The sequence below is a fragment of the Ptychodera flava genome, chromosome 12 (assembly GCF_041260155.1).
Source record: "Ptychodera flava strain L36383 chromosome 12, AS_Pfla_20210202, whole genome shotgun sequence".
In the NCBI taxonomy this organism is placed as follows: domain Eukaryota; kingdom Metazoa; phylum Hemichordata; class Enteropneusta; family Ptychoderidae; genus Ptychodera; species Ptychodera flava.
In genome coordinates this window covers 318,365-344,898 of record NC_091939.1, presented here as the reverse complement: position 1 = coordinate 344,898, position 26,534 = coordinate 318,365, and the positions used below count along the sequence as shown (strand labels likewise).

General features: G+C 37.3%; 1 protein-coding gene across 1 annotated transcript in view; it reads left to right on the top strand.

Moving 5' to 3' along the window:
• The window catches only part of LOC139144630 (uncharacterized), a 52,623-nt gene extending 26,420 nt beyond the window's left edge, over positions 1-26,203 (top strand). Inside the window, exons 7-8 of the mRNA XM_070715325.1 lie at positions 7,577-7,888; positions 22,041-26,203. Of these exons, the coding sequence (XP_070571426.1) occupies positions 7,577-7,888; positions 22,041-23,734 (2,006 nt within the window). The 3' untranslated portion in view covers positions 23,735-26,203. The remainder of the gene's footprint in view (positions 1-7,576; positions 7,889-22,040) is intronic.
• Positions 26,204-26,534: the final 331 nt, after the last annotated feature.

The following is a 26,534-nucleotide window of genomic DNA, read 5'->3' as shown; positions in this document are numbered from 1 at the left end:
TAGCTCCAAGTTTGTGGGCATATAAATATCGAAACAGAATAAATTGAAGGAATTTGAATAAAATCAATTGACTGTCACGTTGGCCGTTAGGTGACATTGAAGCAATGTACTCTGGTAGGCTCATGTGTTGATTGGAGGGGGTGTCAACGTGGTGGCCTTGGCCAGCTGTAACTGGTGCCGCGCGCCGAGACAAAAAAGCCAAGCGACTGGGGTCAGCCTGGCATCTCAGGTGTTTTACTTTTGTACTCAAGGAAAGCACATGATCAAACCTGCTGTCAGTAAGGCCTCATAAAAGTAATATTCTACTCTAATAACTTTGGTGAAGAACAGGAAAAGTAGATCGAACATTTTGTAGATTTCTTGTGAAGCTGCAAATTGTTTGTGTTGACCTACTCAACTAGAGGCTGGCTGGTCCAGGGAGACATTTCACACTGAGTGAACTGAGGCACAAAATCTACGCTCACAATATTTCCAATGGAATCATTATCAACAGTAAAACTAGACTCTTCATCATTGGCTACCCACTAATTCAATCATTCCAAACAACATTCTATTGCAGTATTGATTGTCACTTATCAAATTATAGACAGAACTTGAGATAGATACCAATCTGCAATTGTGTGTATAGCTTCTAGGATCCATAACGCATTCTACACTGACGAGCGCCACTTATGACATCACAGAATGAATGCAGTCCTCACAGAGATTTTTTTGTCAAACCATGAACATATTTTATTCTCACAATTATTTATCAATGGGGGAAAAAGAAAAAAACACCACCATTTAGCTTCGAAATAGAATTATTATTTATTGACAAAAAATAAAAAAACGTTAAAAAATTCTAGGTGAGATATACCCTTTAAGTGCCGCAAGGACTTATGGATATGGCTCCATTTGTCCATCCATGCAGATATATCAGACATGCCTGAGCCAATTCCTTTCAAACTTTGTATAAGGATAATAGACTATGGCATACCGGTATATGGTATACCGGTATGCATGCCCAGGGTGTTGCATGCATAATTATTTTCCCATCTTGTTTCAAAAACCATTTCTCTGAAATCATGGATCCGATTACTTTGAAATTTGGTATGCATGTTCTTAGGGGTTAACTTGGTTATGTATTTTATTTATTTATTTATTTATTTATTTATTTATTTACTGGCTGGGAACAACGGGCTTTTGCCCAATTACAGTTCCAGCAAAAGAAAAAGAAACTAACAAAGAGCACAACAAAGAAACAAAGACAGTAACAACACAGTTAAAAAAAAATCATTGGTAAAAAATACAGATCTAAAAAGAATAAACATTATTAAATAAAAATCTGCGAAATTGCCCATAGTTACAATTAAAAATATCAAAAGTCTCATTGTTTAAAATACTATTCAAATTTTTCATAGTTCTTTGTAAAAATGCTGAAGAATGAGCAATGACTCTTGATACATTAGGTTTAAAATGTTGTTTTGAGCGCAGAGTGCGAGAAGGCACATGCAGACAGATACGCGCTAGAATTTCGGAGCTGTTATAAAAAGAGAACATACATTTGTAAAAGAAGGTGGCATCCATAAAACTCCTACTTTCTTGTAGAGATGGGATTTTGAAAAAGGTACAGAGTTGGTTGTAGTAGCCAGATAAGTAGGTTATGCCAGTTTTACCGCGGATGTATTTGAGAATTTACACTGAACTCTTTCGAGACGGTGAATGAGATACAGCTGGTGTGGAGACCATACTTGACTGGCATACTCAAGCTGGCTCCGGACAAGAGTTATATACAGGGTTTTGAGAGTGTTGACATTGCTAAAATTACGTGAGTTACGTTTTATAAAACCTAGCAGCTTGAAAGCTTTAACAGTAATTGTATTAATGTGCGCAGAGTAGTTTAGATTTTGGGTGAGAAGAACACCAAGGTCTTTAACTGATGTTACTCTGCATAAATTGTCACCATTAATACTATAATCATGCATAATGTGAGTTTTCTTGTTCGTAAAGGAAATAACCATACATTTTTTAAATTCAGTTTTAGTTTCCATGTCGTGCACCATCTCTCAATGTGGTTAAGGTCTTGTTGAAGAGAACTGCAGTCCGAGTTGTTAGAAATTTGCCTATACAATTTTGAGTCATCTGCATACAATGACATGAAACTTGAAACTGAAGAACTGATATCATTAACATAGAGAACAAATAGAAGCGGACCTAACTGAGTATGTTCACATTGTGACTAAACATTATTGCATTTTTGTGACAATGTTTGCTGTTTTGGGTCCAAAACATGCCAACTATGTCATTCTTGAATTCTCTGGTAGAATTGCAAAAACTTGAGAACTGCTGCACATTACATCTTTGTATTTGGTGTGTTGGTGCATGCTAAATTGTAAAAGGGAATTTGTGTGAATAAGTTGCCATCGGCAAAAATTATGCTTAAAAAATAATGAGCAGCGAAAGTATAAACTTAGTGAAAATGTCAGTAATTGTGATTTTTACATGTTGGTGATATTTTTACAGAAACACAACCAAAGACCTCCAAGCCAAAAGTATGTTTGTTCTCGTCAAGTAGTACTGCTTGATGAATGACTAAATATTGTTTACATTAATCCTGTGTACTACAATATCACAAGACGACATCTTTACCTTGGTATGGTAGATCGTATCACTAATTTTGATGTACCAGGCAGTATTGTGTATGTGTGTGTCCCTTGCAACAGTTGCCAACCATTACATCCTTTGCCTCGATATTTGATGGACTTTGTATCAAAACGTGTTCAAATGCACTTGACAGTAAGATTTTACAAGCTAAAGGCCCATAGAAGCTGTTGTACCGTATGTACGCTCACTCGGATCCTGCCTGCCACAACAAACCAAATGTGAGCCAAGTGTCATTGAAGCTATGTTTCATTTCAAGAGCCATTACTCAGACATGCCCAGACCAGTTTCTTGCAGATTTTGTTGAATTTTGACATTTCAAGAGCCAGTACATGACATACCTAATTCTGCCCAACTAAAAAGATATAACCCTTGCCATTCATACTATTGTCTAATTGTTCACAATACAATTGAATATAGGCATCTGACAGACGGGTCTTTGGTACCCTCATTTCTTTTTTCATGTGCATCATACTGACTTCAATTTAGCCTCCACTGACAAATTCCCATTTAGATGCAGGGAATACGTGATTGTCAGTGACTTGTTAGTCCCCACGGACACCGTCCGGGGGGACTTATAGGTTTGGTCATGTCCGTGCGTGTGTGCGTCCGTCCGTCCGTCCGTGCGTGCGTGCGTGTGTGCGTCCGTGCGTCCGTCCGTCCGTTCACGCAGATATCTCAGAGATGCAAGAAGCGATTTCATTCAAACTTGGTACAAGGATTACTTCATATGTCATACAGATGCACGTCGATTTGTTTTGCGATACGATCCAATATGGCCGCCAGGCGGCCATTTTATTACGATTTTTTTCATGTACAGAGCCATAACTCAGACATGTTTCAACCGATTTCATTCAAAGTTGGTACAAGGACATTGACCAATGTCATAGATATGCACGTCATTTTGTTTTGTGATACGATCCAATATGGCCGCCAGGCGGCCATTTTATTACAATTTTTTCATGTACAGAGCCATATCTCAGACATGTTTTAACCGATTTATTCAAAGTTGGTACAAGGACATTGACCAATGTCATAGATATGCATGTCGATTGTTTTGTGATACGATCCAATATGGCCGCCAGGCGGCCATTTTATTACGATATTTTCATATACAATGCCATAACTCAGACATGTTTTAACCGATTTGTTCAAAGTTGGTACAAGGACATTGACCAATGTCATAGATATGCATGTCAATTTGTTTTGTGATACGATCCAATATGGCTGCTGTGTGGCCATTTTGTTACAATTTTTTCATATGCAGAGGCATAACTCAGGCATATCTCAACCGATTTTATTCAAAGTTGGTACAAGGACATTGACCTATGTCTTACATATGTACGTCGATTTGTTATGTGATACGATCCAATATGGCCGCTAGGCAGCCATTTTATTACGATGTTTTCATGTACAGAGCAATAACTCAGACATGTTTCAACGGATTTTATTCAAAGTTGGTACAAGGAGATTGACTAATGTCATACATATGCATGTCAATTTGTTATGTGATACAATTCAATATGGCTGCCTTGCGGCCATTTTGTTACGATTTTTTCATGTCGAGGGCCATAATACTCTAAGGCATATCTTAACCGATTGTATTCAAAGTTGGTACAAGGACATTAACCTATGACATACATATGTATGTCAATTTGTTTCTTGATATGATCCAATATGGCTGCATGGCAGCCATTTTGTCACAATGTTTTCGTGTCCTTAGCCATAACTTGGGCATGTCTCAACTAATTTTATTCACCGATTTATTCAAACTTAGTACAAGGACATTGACCTATGTCATACCAGGGCTCCTGCTACCCAGTTTGGCGAACATAGTGGCTAATGAATTTTTACTGCCCTGGTGCCACCTCAACAAAAAACTACAGCTAACAATAAAATGTTGTAAGATGTTGAAATAGTTTACCCTCCTTCCTACAAAGTTGCAATGTATTGAAACAGTTTACTCTCCTTTCTACAAAGTTACAAGTTCCCTGGTACGTGGAGCAGACATTGTTACTGTTCCGTCTGCAGTACATAGAGGGTTTGCTTTACTTCCGTGAGTCCCGTTCGTCCTTCAGTCTATCTAGAAGTTTTACCTACTTTGCTAGAATCAAAATTTGGCCTGCAACTACTCAGTTTGATAGTAAAAACCGTAATTTAAAAGGGAAATTTCACAAACGGAGCAATAATACAAAGGAAGAGGAGGAAAAACTGAGGTTTTATGAAAGGTCAAGTCTAGGTCATCTCATCATGTGATGTCATGCATGAAGACCCCTTAAGTGTACAATTATGGTTCAAAAGAGCCACCTAGGGTGGGTCAATAGGTAAAAGGTAATTTTGGTGTCTTCCATTTAGCTTGACTGTCAGTTTTAAATTAAATTTATTAAGAGTCATTGCAAAGAGATATTGTCAACAGTAATTGTAGTAAGCATATCCATTGTCAAATCATCACATTTGTGAATTGCAATTTTGCATGTAATCATTAAAGCAACAATTCATTAAAATTGTTAATTCGGTCTATTTCAAACTGCTATAACTTATACAAGAAATTATGTGATTCTGAATTATTTTAATATTTTTGCAGATTCGACCAGTTTAATGATGTAGAAGTAAACATCACAAGACATTTCTTGATGATATCAAAATATCAAGTGATAATATATCTGTGTTAAAATGTTATCATAATCATTAAAACAGTGTATACTCTCAAGCAGTGAGTAATTTAATGTCATTGTGTCTTGTTTTACAAGAGTTGTGTTTGGCCAAACCCTTTGGTCTCAAGAAAAATACTCATACTCAAAATGCTATTCAGCCTGCTTGATCACAACTGTCACATACAAGTAACACCGGGGCCAATTGTATCTACACTGCCAGTGTGCTACTAAATGCTTTCTCCTGCACCATTTTTTATTCTTGTGGCTAAAACATTTTGGTTATGGAAGACTGCATAAATTTGCCGCATGAGAGGCTTGTAGCTTATGACAAGCTATCATACTGTGAACACTAAATGAATGCCGTAGAAATGTTCTGTACCTGTTGTAATATACACTTCACTTTGCTACCAGATTTTTAGAATTCAATTGATACCTTATTTTATTTCTGGTGGTAAAAGTTTACCATCTGAAATGAAAAAGTATTTCTATCCTGGAAATGTCATAAAAACACAGATTATTCAATACAAACTGAACAAATATTTCTTTAATGTAAAAACTATTAGATCGATTTGTAAAATTAGGAACTCCTGAATGCGGAGAAAGCTGTAATTGCCACTCTTAATTGAGATCATAAACTGGCTAAAAGTTGCTCAAAGTGGCTACAAGATTTTTGATTTGGCTAATCAGTTGGCTAATCATTTTGGTGACTTAGGGGGAGCCCTGCATACATATGCACATGATTTGTTTGTGATACAATCCAATATGGCCGCCGTGTGGCCAGTTTTTCCCGATTTTTCATGTCCGGAACCAGAACTCAGACATGTATCAAGCAAATTTATTCAAAGTTGGTACAAGGACATTGACTTATTTATACATATGTATGTCGATTGGTTTCACGATTTGGTCCAATATGTCCACATGGTAGCAATTTGTTATGGTTGTTTCATGTCGAGAGCCATAACTCTGGCAAGTCGCAACTGATCTTATTCAAAGTTGGTACATGTACATTGACTACGTCATACATATACATGTTGATTTTTTAAACAGTAAGATCAAATATCGCTGCATGGCGGTGATTTTGTTACAATTTTCAGATGTACAGAGCCATAACTCAGACATATTTCCACCAGTATCATTCAAAGTTGGTACAAGGACATTGACCTATTTCATACATATGCTCGTCAATTTGTTTCACGTCATGTAGCAGCAACATGTCAATTATTGAAGTTTCGTAAGTAGGCTGATATGTCAAGAAATACGTACTGCATCAAATTCATGAAACTTTATACAGATGTTAACTGATGTTAAGGTCACATTGCTTTAACATTGAAAAAGACATTTATCAGTGTCATTTTAATTAATTTGTAATTGCATAAGTAATGAACTTTCCTAATTAGGGTTATATAGCCACAAATTAATACAACGTCAAATGTGATGAAACTTGATACAGATGTTGATCTCAAAGTGTTGTAAATACTGCATCAAAACTTTATGAAATATGGTACCAGTGATAATCTGTCAAGTGTTAGAATTGTATGCAAAAATGTTTTGCAACATCCTGTTGATTAATTCCTAGTTGACTCATTTTATGAACTTTAGGATGGTGGCCTACATTGGTTTTATGTTTTCATCACCATGGAACTCATTCTTGGCCATTGAGCGCCATCTGTATCAAAGTATTTTTATCACAGACCTAATTAATGAAGAGGACTCTATCCTCTCTGAGGACATGTAATCAAAGTACCCATTAACAAGTGGGGACTGTGTCATCAACGATGACTTGTTGAAAGTAGGGAGGTAAAGCCTTGAAAGTGATGATGTTTGTTATACAAAGCTTCTGTTATGGTTTAACCCTTTGAGTGCTCTAATTTTTCCCACCAAAATTTTTACTACAACATTTTACCGATTTTAAGGAATTTTTCTGTAATTTTTGTGAAAATTTTGGAGCCAATGGACATTACTGTTCATTAGCTATAGTTTTTTATCAAAATTTTGACAAAAATCTGAAAAATTTGACTGGGGTATATTTAAAAAAGGCGACAAAAATTGACTTTGGCGCTCAAAGGGTTAAGAGGATACCACTACTCTTTCATTGATACTATATATTTGATTTTGTTCATTTTGTGTTAAAGAAGAACTTTTCAAGAAAATATTGGTAATGATATGTTTCATTAGTATTGGTATTTTATCAAGTAACCCATTCAGAAATTTTAAATTTTGCCATTTGCATTAAGAGCCAGCTGAGATATCATCTGATGTTCATGCCGAAACTCAATTCACAGACATCGAAAAATGGGAATTACAACCTGAGATGACTGACGGGGTAGACAATGGGATGGAGAGAGCCATACCAAAACAACCTGAGAAGACTGTCACGGATGAAAGTGAGGCGAAGACAGTAACACCAACACAACCTGAGATGACTGGCAGGGATAGAAGTGAGATGGAGACAGCCACACCAACACAACCTGAGATGACTGGCAGGGAGGGAAGTGAGATGGAGACAGCCACACCGACACAACCTGAGATGACTGGCAGGGAGGGAAGTGAGATGCAGACAGCCATGGTCACCATGAAATTAAAGCATCAAAAAGGTAATAAATATTTTAATTTTGTTCTGCTCATTTCAATGGCGTTTGCAACATGTGGTTTTGTATCATATAAGAACATACATGTAGCCATGGTAGACATGTCGATAAAATGAAATTCATTATTGGCAACTGATGATAAGGAATGTATTTATTAGAAGTTATTTAAGTTCAGATAATTTAGCTATAAATATAATTAACATTTTGGATCAATGAAATCAAAGATTGTCTGACGTATGCACAGAGTCAAACTGTACAGTGCTGAGTAGGAGGGCTCTGTTATTAAAGCCCCACTAGCTGTAACTCTTGAAATTTGTAGACCTAAAACAGACTTCCTATTTTCTCTGACTTTCTTTAAATTATACCCATTAAAAGAATAAAGTCCTTTACTACTTTACAAAACAATTCTTTGTCGAAACAATTGGATAAGAAAATTTAAATTTGACCATTATATTGATTTCCGCCATTTTTAAAAAGCGATAATATTACAAAGAAAACAAAGCATATGATGTCCCAGTGAAAAACATTCTGCACTATGCATTACATTGGACTACTCTGTTTCTTCAGTGAAGATTCCAATGCATATATGCACGATGTACACTATGTACACTATGTACACTAGTGGTTTAGCTGATCCCATAGAGTTGTCTAGCTTTGAAATAATATGACTTTAAAATGGTCCAATAATTTCCATTCTAAGGTAATACACAATTACCAGGTCCATGGGACATTTGTGATTTACAAATTTAAGTAGGACCATCCTGAACCACTGATAGTCAGAGGTGGTACCAGGTGTCCGGAATAGATAAGCGTACCCTGCTAGCATGCTACACCCGTTAGGATTGGTCCAAAAATTGTCTAATATTGTATGAAATGATACAGGATATGAATGACTGTAATAAGTCAAAGCTTGGAATGTTGTCGCTAATCATTGGAGTGACCAAGGTGTTATATTTGGCCACAATGTCGTCATATCGACCGTAGAATCTTTTGAAAGTCCTAATGAGTCTTTTTGTTGTGTATCCCTGTCTCACTAATTTTGATGCCAATGAGCTGTGTCTCAGTTGAAAATCAGCGTAGGAATCACAAGCCCTACAATATCTGGGAAGTTGAGACACGAACACACCATAAGCAGGTGCAGTGGAATATTACTTGACAAGTGGGGATAATTTATAATTATTTCAAATCAAAATCCTTCCTTTGGTCGTACAGCTTAGTGTGTAGCCCATTAGTACCCACTTGTAGGAACAGATCAAGATATGAAGCTGAGTTCTTACCCTCGGTTGTTTCTTTAATTTCCAACCAAACAGGATAAATAAGTAATTTGACATGTCTGGATCGTCTAGACTAATCAGATCATCGATATATCTGTACTTTGCAACTTTTTTAGACCCTGCTTTGTAGAGAGACTGTAGGAACTCTGCTTCATAAGAATACAGAATAAGTCTGCAAGAAGTGGTACACAATTTGTACCCATTGGTATGCCGATAGATTGTTGAAAGGTCATACCACCAAACTTAACAAATACATGTATGTTGTCGATTAAGAAATTAAGCATTTTAATAATTTCTTCGTATGTTTATTTGTGCTGGTATCCATGTTGTTACTAAAATAACCTGACCTATGTTTGATGGTAATGTATTGGTACCTTCTACTGCCATTTTTATGCAGGAAAGCTTGTTTAACAAGAGATGACAGCCTTGTTTTTAGTCCCCCGCGGACGAAGTCCGGCGGGGACTTATAGATTGGGTCCCGTCTGTGCGTCCGTCCGTCCGTCCGTCCGTCAGTCCGTCCGTCATCAACAGTTTCTCAGACACTGCTGAACCAATTTCGTTCAAACTTGGCACAAAGGCATAGCACTATGACCTACAGATGCACGTCGATTTATTTTGTGATACGATCGAATTTGGCCGCGAGGCGGCCATTTTGTTGCGATTTTTCATGTCTTTGGACCATAACTCAGACATCCTTGAGCAGATTCTGTTCAAACTTGGCACAAAGGCATAACACTATGGCTTTCATATCCATATCAAATAATTTAGCGATGTAATCCAATATGGGCGCGAGGCGGCCATTTTGTTGCGATTTTTCATGTTCTTGGACCATAACTCAGACATCCTTGAACAGATTCTGTTCAAACTTGGCATAAAGGCATAACATTATGGCCTACATGTGCATGTCAAATTAGTTTGCGATACAATCCAATATGGTCGCGAGGCGGCCATTTTGTTTGCGATTTTTCGTGTCTTTGAACCATAACTCAAACATCCTCGAACTGATTCTGTTCAAACTTGGCACAAAGGCATAACACTATGGCCTACACATGCATGTCAAATTATATTGCGATACGATCCAATATGGGCGTGAGGCGGCCATTTTGTTGCTATTTTTCATGTCTATGGACCATAACTCAGACATTCTTGAACCGATTCTGTTCAAATTTGGCACAAAAGCAAAACAGTATGCCCTTCATATGAACACCAATTTATTTTGTGAAATGATCCAATATGGCTGACAGGTGGCCATTTTTTTGCGATTTTTTGTGTCTTTGAACCGTAACTCAAACATCCTTGAACCGATTTGTTCAAACTTGGCACAAAGGCAAAGCACGTACTATGGCATGCATATGCATGTATCAATTAACTTGCGATAGGATCCAATATGCTGCAGAACTGCCATTTTGTTGGAATTTTGCATGTCTTTGAAGCATAATTCAAAGGTCATTACACCCATTTTGTCCAAACTTGGCACAAAGATCAAGCACTATGGCATACATGTCAATTTACTTCGTGACATGTTCCTATATGGCTGCCAGATTGTAAATTTTTTCCAATATCTCTGCCCAATGGTCTTTTTTGGATTTTTTCATGTCTTTGAGGCTTAATCATATGCAAATATTCCTTAACCAATGTTGTTGAGACTTGATACAAAGATAAAGTACTATGGCATACATATGCATGTCTACTAATTTTGTGCTATGATCCATATGGTCAATAGACAGCCATTTGATTTCAATTTTGGTGTGATTTTTTTATGTCTTTGAAACATAAACATAGGTCACTGTCCCTCGATGGACTGATTTTGTTCAAACGTGATACGAAGATAAAATACTATGGCTGCATTCTTGTGCACATTAAATTGTTTCATTATATGATCCGAAATGGCTGATGGCTGATTACAACAACATACCCAATCCCATAGCATTTCGAAAATTCCACCAAACCATGTGTATAGTATGTGCCGTCATGACACTAGAGGCAGTGAGGGCATCGTTATGTGTGATGTAATCAAAAGTTCCTTCAGTGGTCATTACCGGCAGAGATGAGTCATTTATTGAACGTTCCTCAGATTTCTTATTATGCAAGTCACAGGCTGATGCACCCGTTGCATCAATGTCATTCCACAGCGACCTAGACCACAGCTACCTAGACACCAAAGATTATAAAAAAATGGACAAGCGGGGACTGTGTCATAAACGATGACTTGTTCATTCATCATGGGGGGTTGTGGAAGAAAGAAAGAAAGAAAGAAAGTGATTACCAATACATTCATGTTGATATATCAAAATATGATTGACCCCAAAACTGAAATAGTCAACAGCTGAAAGGTGTCAGACATTGTAGTGTGCCATTGCCGAGCCAATAGACTCTACCGTTGAAATTATTGAAATTATTGAAATCTGGTTGTAAAAAATACACTGTTATCACAAGGGAAAATGTACTTGTGTTTCAAATGAAAGTGAAAAATCAAAACAATACCAATGAATGTAACTTTGTAGCTCTGCTGTCAGCAATTGAGTGATTATGGAGCTTTGCTATAGTCATGGTTAATGTTGGGAAGGGACATGGAGACCAAGGCCGAGATCATGGACCATCACAGGTCACCACGAATCACTTCGCCTTTAGCACTCATTATATGTGCTCCAGACGGAACCTCCACCTGCTTCCCTCAATCGCTAAAGAATGCCAATTATTAGCTCCCATACCGTATATGCATATGTATACATGCAAATAGAAGGTATTCTTATAAGGTGGCAAAATATCGTATGTATGTATGTATGTATGTCCATCCACGTCAAAAACTCCTAAACCGCAGCACCTACTGTCTTAGTATTTGGTGTTCAGGTGCACCTAGGGGAAGAGATATGAATTTGTTCAAATGAACATGTCAGTGCCAAAAATATGCAAATGAGGGGGGAAAAAAGGAAAAATCCTGCAAATGGCTAAAACTCAGTAAGCATTGGTCATATTTGGTTGAAACTTCATATGCAGATTCCTTTAGGTTTCCAAAATTAATTGTGCAAAAATTTGGGTGAAATTTACATGTTTGTATTTTTAGTGTATTTTTCTGTTTTTAGTAAAAAAATCTTGTTCTCTGAAATCGCTGTCTGATTTCTCTGAAAGTTAATATTCATGTTCCTCAGGATGACCTCAGTCGTGCTTGTGCAAATTGTATTGATATTGTCATATTTGTAATTTTGGGGTAATTTTCTAAATTTTTGATAAAAAATTTTTTAGCAAAAAAACTACTGATTTGATAGCTTTGATATGTGGTATACAGGTATCTAAGATTAATCTCGATGTAAATGAATTGTGTTTAAACTGGCAATTTCTTTAATTTTTTGGCAATTTTTGCCTTTTTTGGTCAAAAAATGTTTCTCCTAAAACTACTGATTTGGTAGCTTTGATATGTAGTGTACAGGTTCCTAGAGTTTATGTTAATAAGATATATTGAAATTTGGATGAAATCTGCAATTTTGTATTTTGGGGGCAATTTTTCTCAGTTTTGGTCAAAAAATTTGTTTCTCAAAATTTACCAGTCTGATTGCTTGGATATTTAGTAAACTGGTTCTTAGGGTTTTTGTTAATATAATGTATTGAAATAAGGTCGAAATCCGGAATTTTTAATTTTTGTGGCATCTTTGCAAAACTGTCAATTTTACTGGGATATCTTTCATTTTGTATTTTTAAGTTTTTTTTGATAATTTTATACCTACTGGAACTAAGAGTATATAATCTGGTGATTTAGTGAGCATTTGATATGGTAAACTGCATTTTGTGTTGAAATGCGGTAAAAAATCATAAAACATAGCTGAGGTGATTTTTGCAAGTTTGGTTTCCAACAAATATATTCGAAAATGTTTTCAATGTTTAAAATTGAAGGGGGGGGGGGGGTTCCCTGCAGCAAGAGAAGGTTTGACAAAAAGAAAAGGTGGGAAAGTGGGGAAAATCAGAATGTACAATGGATCGGATAAAAAAGATAATGTACCTCATCACTGAATCTTCCATACACCCCCTCCTATCAAATGGTCCACCCTCGATGGATTTTTTCGCACAATTATTACCATGCAGTGTAAACATAAACTGCCTTGCAGATTGTCTTAAACATTATCAAAGAAGTAGAAAAGGAAAAAAAACTAATCAAATTGCTGTAACATATTCACCCTCAGTGCCTGTAGGCCTATACTTAACTATTTTATCATTACATTCAGCTGTTTGTTATATCTTTATCACTCTCCATGGGCCAAGGCACACTTGGGGTCAGTGTCATCACTTTGTGCCAGTCTGTGTATGTCAGTCTGTCTGTATGTATGTCCATGTTTCATACAGTTGTTGGCTTGTTTTGATAACTATATGGGAGTGAACAGTGATATTGTCACTATTTTTCATGTTATCTTAGTTTTCAACTGTGCAACCATGGACCGTAGAGAGACCAAATATACTTCAATTGTGCAACCATAGACCGTAGAGAGACCAAATATACTTAAGTCTTCATTTGTGCAACCATGGACTGTAGAGAGACCAAATATTGTCTACACCTGTACAAAAGCTGCCAGGTTGTGACAAGATTATGCTGCAAGGTTGCAACATTATTAGTCTTACAACTTTGTTACCTGAGGAGGTTACCAGCATTGTTGACATGGGAATGGCTAGAACTTGTGTGAACTTTTGTGCCGTTCACACACAGGCCAGGTAGGAGTATCTCAAACCATACACTCCGAGTTCCAAAACCAAGTCGGACTTGCAAGTCCAAGTACCCTGACTTGCATACTCCGAGTAAAAGTGCTTACTCGGACTTGTATACTCTGAGTAAAACTGCTTACTCGGACTTGTATACTCTGAGTAAAACTGCTTACTCGGACTTGTATACTCCGAGTAAAACTGCTTACTCGGACTTGTATACTCTGAGTAAAACTGCTTACTCGGACTTGTATACTCCGAGTAAAACTGCTTACTCAGACTTGTATACTCCGAGTAAAACTGCTTACTCGCACTTGTATACTCCGAGTACATGGCCTACTCAGACTGAATACGCTGAGTAATATGTGTTCCTAGAAATGCATATTTTGCCATGCCGGACAAGAAACGATCTGTTAAAAAAATTTTTATTACTCACAGAGTTTACACCTAGCGCAGATCGATATGTTGAAAATCTGCTCTTTTGAAAAAAATCCATGTTCACGATGTCTTGTTGTAATCTGTTGCGCAGTGTATATTTAACCACTGTCCCTCCACAAGGAGTGACCGTGATTTTACCCTCAGAAGAAAGCTGTTGCCACGGCCGGCAGCGAAGTTTTTTGAAAGATGACTTAGACGTAACATTTACAGTAAAACCAATAAACTTCAGGCAAGTCCAGCCAGTTACTCAGTTCGATATCGCACAATCGTTCCACAAGCAAAATCGATGCATGACATCACAGGTCAAGTCAGGTCATATTATTTACGACCAAGTTGTCACTCGCACTCAGTTCATACCATACCGTACTCGAGCGCACTGTGCTCATTTTATTTTGAAAAATTATTAGTTTAATTATTTTATCAAGACATAAATATGCCAGTTTATCATGGCCTCGCCACGCTAGCAAACCAAGGCCATGACATCACAGGTCAACAGGTCATTCGATAATGGCGTCCGTGTTCTAATAACTCGCTTTGATGCATCGCGGTGATCATGAAACGTTGTTGTGCCCAATTCAAGTCACTGACAAATCAGGATCTGATCCGGTAATGAAACGAAAAGACAAGACAAACTCATAATTTGTGTGATGGTAGCTACACTTGACAACGACAATGACCTGAGCGTGTTGTACAAAATACACAGATCAGAGATCAGACAGATCACGTGAACAACTCTTTTCTCTGAGCGGACATGAAGCTATGGCGGCGTTCATTGTGTAAATGGACATCGAACAGGCAACACGCAAGCACACGCTCCAGAAAATGCCACTTTTTAGTTTTTTCTGGCCGCAAAAACACAGACAGACTGCCAAGCGGTCAGCGTAAAGCTGCTGCCGATTGAACTCAGTGGTTATATTCAAATTCTAACGTGACTGGAAGACGATTCTTTAGGAAATTTGAGTGTTGTTGGTGGGGAATCGTGACTGTTGGCGATTTGAACCAACCGTCAATCAAACGCTTAATAGACTCAGTTTGGAGGATTAAAAAAAGGCACCAAAAGGTTGAGATCAGTTTGTGTAATTAATGTTTAATCAAACATCGTACTGCAAGTGTTTGACTGGGAGCTAGGAGAACTCCACTAATGCGAAAACCTTGAATTGAAAAGTGACTATAGGGATTAACTCTATCAACAACTGGCTGTGTGGCCAGACTGATCTGCTTCAGAGGCGTCTTAAACAGCCTCACGCCACAGGTATTTGTAACATATAACAAACAACAATCGACATTCAATTTCTCTTTGTCATTTCTGCTGAACAAAGCACTACGTCTCATAACAATAATTGGTCTGACGATGACATCACATGTTGTTCTTATGTCAATCAATGAAAGTACCGGTATACAGAGAATGCGGAACAGAACCTGTAGAGACAGCCTCGTTTACAAAAAAAGGAGCATGCATATCAACTTCTATAGCTATTGGACAAGTATATCCTACATACATAAGCACATGTCAATTGAAAAATTAGCCAGAGAAGGCTTGACAAAAAGAAAAGGTGGGAAAGTGGGGAAAAAATAATGTAGAAAGGATCACGTAAAAAAACTAATGCTATATCTCATCAATCTTCTAGACCCCCTCCTCCGATATCAAATGCTCCACCCCTTGATATTGACCATGTTTATTAAGAGCTACCGGTACTTGGCCCAATGGCAAAAATGGGAAAGTGGGGAAAAATAAATGTAGTAAGGATCACGTAAAAAAACTAATGCTATATCTCATCAATCTTCTAGACCCCCCTCCTCCGATATCAAATGCTCCACCCCTTGATATTGACCATGTTTACTTAAGAGCTACCGGTACTTTGGCCTGATGGCAAGAAATGGGAAAGTGGGGAAAAATAATGTAGTAAGGATCACGTAAAAAAACTAATGCTATATCTCATCAATCTTCTAGACCCCCTCGTCGATATCAAATGCTCCACCCCTTGATATTGACCATGTTTACTTAAGAGCTACCGGTACTTTGCCGGTGAAAAGTGTTCTTTCACCAAGAGCTTTAAAATGAACCCCCACATGTGGTGTATCAGAAGAGAATTGTAAAAGTTTGAGAGTCCGAATGTCTGTCCCCGAGGTGCGTTCTACCATGGAGGTAATCAGAGAAGGAGTCACAACTGAGATAATTACGTTTATTACTATTGTGCACCATTGGTTTAATCCATTTATGTCCATTGTTTAACACCCTTTCCCGCCATCTGCGTTGCCGACGGTACCTTCGCAACCGAACCGAGTGAAATTAACCTGGGTTTGCTAATGCGACTCAGTTTCCTTTCTCCACAATGTCATAACGCCTGCGCAAAGACTGTATTTGCGTAGCTTGGGTCAAGTGCGTCATGATAGTGTAAGAACCGACACGTTCCGTCCACGAAAAGTGAAGTTACAAGGAATTGAAGTTTTTCATTCTCAAAATCTTGGTAATTTTAACGTCGTTTTTAATATACTTTACATTCGATCGCAGGAACCTTTCCTTGTTAGAATGAAAGTTCTGATCACGAACTTTTCAATCATGTACTGAGTATGGTGCAGCGGACTGCAGCACTGCCGTGAGCGTGGGTTAAACTTGTAGCGTTTCCCGGGTGTTTATGACGCGACGCCATAGGCGACGCTTTGTTTCAATTGTTTTTATGTCGCGACCATTCATTAAAGTCATGGACGTAGCAGTTAAAAGCTATGCTTTCTTATTTAACCTTATCATTAATGCCAGTACAACATGATAAAACACGGCAAGAACAAGAGCTAGATTTGGAAAAAGTTGGCGTGTTAACAATGCTGCTCTACGATGTATGGCATTTTTTTTGTGATCGCAAGCTATCATCAACTCAGTCTCCGCGCCTTTGCAGATACAAAAGCTCCCTTCCTCAATTATCTGTTCCTCGACCTCTTTAACATCGTGTACATCAAAATCAGTGGAACGACTCGAACTTCCCGACGCGACGCTTGGACACGTGACGCCATGTTTGAAGATCTGTCAACTGCCGAGGGACGGCCGAAACACCCGAACGACCCGAACGAATTTAATCTTGTTTCCTAAATCTGAGAAAACGCGATTCGCAAGTCCCGTTGGTGCTAATGGAGTAGTTTGTAAGGCAAACAGCGGCAAAACACATGGTCCCTTTGATCTCCGCCTAGTTGTGACTCCTTCTCTCTACCTCCATGGTTCTACACTAAACAAAAGGAAGTTACATTGAATCGACAAAGTGGGCTGTTGGTCGACAGCCAGAGTCGGTTTGAGTACACGGTATCATTGAGGTACTGTACCTCCATGACAGTACCCAAGCAAAGTTACATTTCCAGGATGGTCAAAGCTGTTCAATTTGACCATTTCAACAGAAATGTCAAATCATCGAAGGTGAGTACGCTTTCTTCTATACCCAAAGATTTATACAGGATTTTCTCGAAATTTTGTTGGAGTAAAATGTGAAGGAATTATCGACTGTACTGTCATTTGAATGTGTATAAATCTCTGCTGAGTAAACTGGAGCGTATATGTAACCATGTTCAGTTAGTAAAGTTGAATGCCTATTTATTTGTGGAGTGACCGTGCGTTGTTGAATGTGTCAGCACATCAAACTACATGTAGGTATTGCCACTTGTATCATGGCCCTATCTTCAAATTCTAATGTCAGGAGAAAAAACAGATAAATGGCTTGAGCACAGAATTAGCTTTACACTACATAGGTGGATGTTTGTTTTCCCAAAAATCACGTAGGGCATTCACCCTTGGCATTCAAAGAGGTCAATCAGTGGCGACGTCAGATATTGGCGTGCCTGTAATTAAGTCAGAGCAGCTAGTTTCATCTCCTAGTAGTACATTTCCCAGCACAAAATAGTTTAAAAGTGTAAGACAAGAGGGATATATACAATGTTTTATTCTTGTTTTGTTCTCGAAATGATAAAAAAGCACAGCAAAGTAAGTTGTTTGGTTTAGTGAAATCCGGTGCTGCATGTTTGTTTTTCTCAGCACTGCTGTGGTCGCATTTGAATGACTCGGCAATTCAGCCCAATTTTAAACATATTCAGTAGTAAATTCTTGTGCAAGCTTGGATTTATAAGGGCATGAGAATGTTAGGCTTTTTGTTCTCGATGTGCTTTATGAGAACATGGTACCGTAAAATTGTGTGTGATTTAACTGAATGTTTACGACACTCAGTAGCATGGTTTCTGTTCATGTCATAAAACGTATTATCATGACTTTGCGGCCGTAAAGTAATATGCAGTGTGTACGCTTCCCTTTCGATGCTGGCACAGCGGGGAGCAGAGTTTTGTTTTTGTCCAGTAAACAGGCGCATAGAAGTAAAAAGAGTAGACATATTTAATATTTGTGAGAAATATTTTTAAATATAATAATTTGACCGTTCGTTTGACATGCATATCTATATGTTCTCTGAATAATTAACTGCCTCTGCCCTTAGTGGCATACCATGAATTAGCTCGAATTTTTCAAGGTTTTCATGTAATTTTAGTTAAAACCATTAATGGGAATAATTATCATAATCAGTATTATTGTGACTTTGTCTAGGAAACCTGTCATAGTTTTCAATATATTAATTATTTTTTTAAGGTAAATATTGTGAAAAGCAAAAGGTTCATAGGTATAATTTTCATGGCTTCTAAATGTTTCCTTTTCAGTTAGTGACATTTTTCTTGTTACATATTTTGTCTCCAGTTGAATCAGATGATCCCAAGAAGAACGTGCTGAGAGGAAAGTGAAAATATATTTCAAAGACTAGCATTGCAAGAAGTATATGAGAGAGTGGATTTCTTGATGATCACCTGGCAGCAACAGTTTGTGATCATCTTCAGCTAAATCAGTTATTGATGCCAATTAATTGTGTCATCTACAGTGCATTGGGATTACATTTGGAGCTGAATCTTTCAGAACAGAGTATACTTATCTTAGCTGTTGTGCTTGCATTATGTAAAATGCTATGTTTGTTTTGTCCATTATTACTCATCTCAGGTATTGTCTATATTGCTAATACTTACTACTTAAGTCAGATACAGACTGAGTCTTTTTTTTTAATTATTTCATATCTTAGGTATTGTCTGAATTGCCAAGTTCACTTACTATTCAGGCATTATCTGAGGTGCTATATCTCAGGTACTGTATAAATTGATTTAAAATCCAGGTAGTGCGATAAATTTCTGGAAATAGTTTAAGTCAAAGCATTTGTTTTTGTGTTTCAAAATGAGTGTGTGTGTTTTGGGAAGAATTTGAAGATGAATTGTACAGATTAACAAAGCTATCTCCGTTGTCAACTCTATTTGTATCAGAATATCATTAAGATATGTGCAGTCCCCAAGTAATTTCAAATTATGAGACTCAGTAGAAATTACTATGAGGATTAGACACATCTCAGTTTGAATTTCTCTGTACAGTCTCTGATGTTTCATTCCATGGAGTGGAGTAACCTTGGTCACTGTGATAACATGACAAAATTCATCAAATATTCCTTGATGAGGAGATTTGGTTGTACATTTGGGTAAAGAATTCACCAGGACCGTAAACTATTTCTCTAATAATCCATCAGAAAATATATACAAAGCACAGCACAATGATTAAAAGCAAGAAAGCAGTTTAGGCTACTTCATACAAAAGTAGTACCGGCCAACCTATTGTGTAATTAGTATTATCATACATGCTATGCCTGTATTGCCATTTTTCTATTGTTCAGACGGTACTGATATGAACCCGTATTTTAACTAGTGAAAATACGGATTATATTTTCACTGTAACCGAACTACTTACAGCGACGCGTACGCGTGACACTGTATGCATGACCTTCGTTGGTATATGTTCCTATCAAACAGCTGAGAGAATAAGACAAATGACAATCAGAAACGTCATTATGATTATGGTCAAAATTCTGTTGTTTGCAGTCACTTCATGGGCATTGCAACTAGGCACAAGTACAGTTGTACCAAAAACATACAAACAAACGTATTGAAAATTTGTATCATTTGCGGACACCTGTCATCGTTCACGGCCGGTCCCGTGGCGGTGCAGTGTTTTCCGTCGTCTACGCTGCTGAAGATATCGGTTGACAGTGCATCATGATAGAACCGCTTTACGACAAGTTTCCTGTTGATGAGCTTAAGTATCTGGTAGGTGAATTACATCGTTTACAACCGTAAATTAGCCACAAAAATCCAACCGGGCTGAAAATACTCGCGACAGACAAGGTTTAAGGTGCACATAATATTTCCGATTTGTCAGTGAGATTCACAGGTCATTATCGTGTCTGGTGGCACCAATGCGGTGCGGTTTCAGATACAATGTAAGATCTAGGGAAAGTCAAACTTTCGCTTAGGTTGTTAAAGGAAGTTTAGCTCTATTTAGGCAAGCCAGGAACGAAAATATACGAGCAGACGACGGAAATACCTTTGAAATGTTTTATTCGTACAGCAACAAAATCACGAACGAGTTACGACACTACAGCTTACAGTGTACTCACTTCATGTTTTCCCTAATCCGCTTACTAAGAAGGTAAATTCGGCATATTTGACGTCTGGGGACATGTATAATTCTTCGAGATAAACTGACTGGTACGGGTATTATATCCACTGTGCATTCATAGATGTCGCAGAGCTGCTTGCTCCATGCTCTCAGCTGTTCATACTCGATCGAGTTTGAAATCGATCGAGTTTGAAATCGAACGCTGGCGTGGCGCGAGTATTTTGACCCGATTTTGGCGGCCTCATAACTTTCACGCAGGGATGAGATTATGTATCAAAATACGAAAACACACCCATTTTACGAACTCCCGCCTATGTTTTACATCCACTGTCATTTTAAATTAAAAATAAATCTTCTTCAAATTGTGAAAACCTGTGTCGACATCGTAATATTTAAATTGTTCGCTTTAAAAGTGCTCCATAAACCCTCCTTTGAAGTGGAATGGCCCAATAGCGGAATAATATCAAGAAGTGATACGGTTGTCATCATTCCTTAGCAACCAACTTTTGTAAGTACAGCCCGGAGGAAGGAAGGTCGATTTCAAGTTGATTTCGTCGCTAATTTCAGAGCGTCGGTGGGAAAACAGTCATAACCAAACATGCATGTATGATAAAGGGATTATTACACGAAGTTAGGGCGATACCGCGTCGTTTTCTCGTGATGTGTCCGTATTTTGACTCGTTGCTGCGCAACTCGTCAAAATACGAACGCATCACTCGAATACGACGCGGTATCGCCCAAACTTCATGAAATAACCCCTAATATCTGATGATATCTAATATAACTACTTAAGATTGCATATTGTCAGTGCAGAAAGGGGGCTAAAAATGCGCTGTTTGTAAATGCAACTGTCCCGTAATGTGGTATTGTGTAAATGTGTGTGTGATCAGTGGTTGAAACAGTTGCCAATCCTCTATTCATTAACTTCAACCTGCATCATAATTAGTGCAAATGGACTTGACTATGAATACTACAAGCTAAGGTCTGTAGAAGTTACAGTGTATAAAATATCATGTATACACTCACTCTGGCTTACCACATGTAACCAAATGTGAGCAAAGTGTCATTGACGCTATTTTGTAAATTTTAGAACAATCTGTTTTATAGTATTTATGTAATATTTTGTGCCATGTTTGGCCAAAAAGTCTTAAAAGGTTTCTTCTCAGGAATTTTGGGATATTGTTTCTTAGTGACATTGTGATTAAATGGCCTTTTAACAAAATAATAATATTATTTTGTTCACTTGTAGCATCATGTCAACCAGACTTACGACTGCCATCTTCTCCAGATGACTGTGGACATTTTCATCTTCCATTGCTGCTCCTCAGCAAAGATATTGACAAACGATCCCTGAATGCTCGTTATGACAGCCTTACCAAACAACTTGAGAATGAAACTGGATATTTCTGCCATGGCTTGTCGAACATGCTGGGCTTGCTGGAATTCCAAAAAGGAGAAACGGTGAAGGCATGCCAAACATTCAAAGAAATCTTTGAGAAAGATCCTACCAACTTGAATGCTCTGTCTAATTTGACAACTGTCTATGAACGCATGAACAGAAAGCGAAAAGCCAAGGATTACAGGGATAAACTTACCGAAGTACTTGAAGATAAGGGAAGGACATTCAGAGAAGATAGACTCGCTGCACTTCTTAGATGCGTTGCAGAACAAGCATTTTCCCTAGCTTTCGACTGTTACGATGAGAAGACAAGAATGCCACCAAAATATGGTGAGGCAATTTCTATGTATAAACTTGTTCTAAAAGAATCTGAAAATGTAGCTGCAGTAGATGGTGAGAGGTTTAAATGGAAGATGTGTATGTTGGTCATTCGATACAACAAGTTATCAAAAGACTGGCAGCTTGGGAACAAGAGTGAAAGGGAAGACAGAGAAGCCACCAATGAAGTGATTGCTCTTCTACAGATTCTGAAAGATATCCTGGATAACTGTGGTGATGGATTTTATAAATTTCAATGCTGGTGTTACATTGGTATGTTGTTGATTAAAGGGAGACATTTGATGGATGCAAGATCACATCCTGAAAATCATGAAAAACTGAGGGAACTGGATCTTTTCAAGTATTACGAGCGACCCACTCTTTGCTTTGAAGTTGCTGATAGATGTTATGAAGGCGGTTGGAAGGAACTGGTCAAGTTTGCCAAATTTCTTATCGAAGATAAGCAATATGAGAATGCAATACAAGTGATCGAGAAGTCACTTGCAAAGAACCCTGACAAGTCCAACTGGCACGCTTATGAACAGAGGGCAAATATCTATGTGAAGCAGTATGTTGAACAGTCACAACGCCTAATGAAGCAAGGTGGAGCACCTGACAAGACACTGCTTAGGAAAGCAGAGGCAGATTTTGAATTGTGTTTAGAGGTGATGGATTACAGCCCGACGATTTTGTTACAGATGGCCAGACTACAAATCCGTCTGTGTCAAAATCAAAAACGATGGTTTGAGTATGAATTGGAGGATAGGGATGCCTTAGAGAAGGCATTCAAAATATTGGCAAAGATTAAGAACACAGGAGACATAGATAAATACACCTATGCTGTGTACCTAGGGACGAATGGCGATTGTTTGATGTACGACAAGGAATATTCTGATGCAGCTGCCAAGTATGAAGAAGCTATACTATGTCATGGAGGGCACTATGGTAATTTCTCGGCTTTGCTGAATGCCCTTTTCCGCCGACTTCGGCAACATCGACAGTACAATATTGCACAAAGTGATGATTTGGCAGCCATTGTAATAAAAGTTCAGAAATACCACGGTTTGTATCAAAAGGAGTACATATATAAAACGTTTAAGAATCTTTCACGTACATTCCATGAAGAATTCAGTGATGTTGACAACTATTCATTCACAAAAACTGGCATGAAACTTCGCGAGATTATTGAACATTCAAGTGCTGGTGAATCTCAGGTCGAACAATAAGTGTGATGTAACATAATGAACAAATGAAAGGTTATTGTAGAGAGTTCTGGTTTCTTTGACATGTACAGAATACTGTGTTTCTATCGAACAAAAATATTTGAAAAATGTGATAAATGACATAGATTTCAATTATTATTGGCTGTGATAACAGAATGAAAACGGTATATGTTCAAGTTTCTGACCCTGCAATTGAAACAACACCAAGTGAAAGGCAACTATTAATATCAGTGTAAACTGACAGAGGTAAGAGTGTGACAAAGCATCAGCCATGAATTTAAATGTTGCCTAAGATTAAGGCTTTATTGGCATAATAATTGATACTGATATTGAACAACAAATGGAACTAAAGTACTCACACTTTGTGATTTCTATACATCTTGATTGTTATTGTTGCAGTTTTTAAGTCACAAGACAGTTTATTTTCATCTTTCATTATTTATGTACAATAAATTGCATAATATCATTGCCTGAGAATAAGATTTCACCAGAAATTCAATGTTTCATTCATTAAAACAAGTTTCTTGTTATACATGAAATAGTTGGATAATTCATGTGAACAGTACGGTACATTAAAATTGTAATATCATATATCAGCATATTAACTCATCAATTTCACCAAAATTATCAAAGCAGTATCCATTTCTAAAATAAAACATGATTATTTGTTATGACAAAACTCATTCTTTAAGTATCTTGATTATTGTAAGAAAGAATTAATTCATAAGTATTTGTCTTGCAATCAGCTCAGTTTTCAAAAATATGACTTGTATTTTTTAATTGTTCAATTTATGCATTGTCTTTAATTTTTTTTTAATTCTTCACTTGTTCCAATGACATGAGTTTTCAGAATTGTTCATTTAAAAATTCCAACATGTTTTGACTGATAAAAAATAAGACCAACCAGATAAGGCATCATTATTTATGGCTTAGGGGGTCAAAATTTCGAGTAACCCTCCTGTCAACCCTATCGAATTAGAGTAACCCCCCAACAGAAATTTTGACTGACCCCCTTCTTTCTCTCCACATTTTGAGCAATCTCCTTGTAGCTTTCAATTTTTTGAGTGACCCCCTCACATTCCTCCCCCCCCCCCCCCCCCCCGGCCGTAAATAATGACGGGTCCCTAAAGAGCTCCAAAGTGTTACTTTGCTCAAAAAGGCGATGATATGTCAACAGCTATCATCTATCAACTGTGGAGTGGACACCGATGATAGCAAATACAGAAGTCATATAGTGAACAATCTGAAAGTAAGTCACAGTGAAGTCTACAAAACTTGACATGGTTTTAAAGTTTAAACTTCTGAATGCTTTGTAATTCTTCCTTGATTGAAGCTTATTAATGCAGCCATATTTTTAGTGCAGATTTTTAAGGTGTCAGTCTATGTACAGTCATGCTGCTACATTTTCAATTGTTTAATTTGGTAAATTTTGATATGAATTCTTGTCACCTAGTCTGTTTCTTAGGAAAGAATTTGCTTGAGATAAAAATAAAAGTTTAATGATCAGTAGTTTTATAGCTGAAGAGTACATTTTAGCCCAAACACGGAATTATTTGCCAAAGGCTTGTCATCATTTGCCTGACATAAAGAGGGTAAGTGATCACCTGACTTGAGACTATGTTGTTCCATGTTTTGGTGATAATGTTTTCAGTTCAGGCCTCTCCCACATAGTTTTGACTCTAAATTTTGGAGTTCTTTGAAAATGACAATCTCATGGCCATTTCCATGGTGAACAAAAAAACCCATTAAACATGACAATTTTCATCATCAAACTGCATGATTTTAAATCACTGTTGTATGGTTTATCAATATATTTATGCATAATTTCAATCATTACTTTTCCCAGAAGTTGTCAGTGTGAAATAGTTCTTGCTCACTTTCAGTGAGGTGATGACTTTGTAGCCTGCAGTGTCATCAACGTACCATTGATTCCTATGGAATATGTGATGTACAGTATATGAGGCATACAATGATGATTTATTTTGAGAATATGGACAATATATACCAGATTTGAAGGAGTCACAAATCAAACAAAAATATTTTCACGTTTGCTTTCTCCAGCTATAAAAGTAAGGATTATATCTCATTTGTATTTCATAGGTTGTACAAATTCACTTGAAGTGTCACACACTTACATATTCATAATTCATACCTGCTTGTAAAAGTTACCCATATAAAATAACTTTGTCATGGATGCAGCCATAACTAATTCAGTATGAACTACTTCCATGACCATCATCAGATCAAAGACAGCTGTTTACATCTTTTGTATTATTTAATATGAAATATTCAAATTAAGGATGGTGTTGCACATGCATAACATGGTGTATTTTGCTTAAAATAACTTTTTTGCAAAGACTAATTCAATTTTAATTTTTTATAAAGCAAAGATTAAAATGTTGATTGGGTTTACCTGTTTGAATGACAAGCAGTTGTAAGTTGGAAGAGAAATAAAGTTTAAATTTATGCAAATCACTCAATTTCGTAGCTTTTTTCTCCCAATGTCAACATTTAAAAAAATTCAAAGGTCCATCAAAGTAAATTCATTCATTCATTTTATTCAGTACTTTGGCCACCGGCCTATGGTACAAATATACACTAATTATGTAGAAAAATACACACGGACAAAAGAGGGATATATACAGTAAACAAATATTCCATATAAGGATAAAGTATACTTTAGAGCTTGAACTAAACATCAACCTGGTTAATCAACTCAAGGTTACGCCTTTCTCTGCGTTTGAAAGCAAAAAATACAAACTTTGCAAAATAAATCACACTTTGGGAATCCAACTGCATAAGC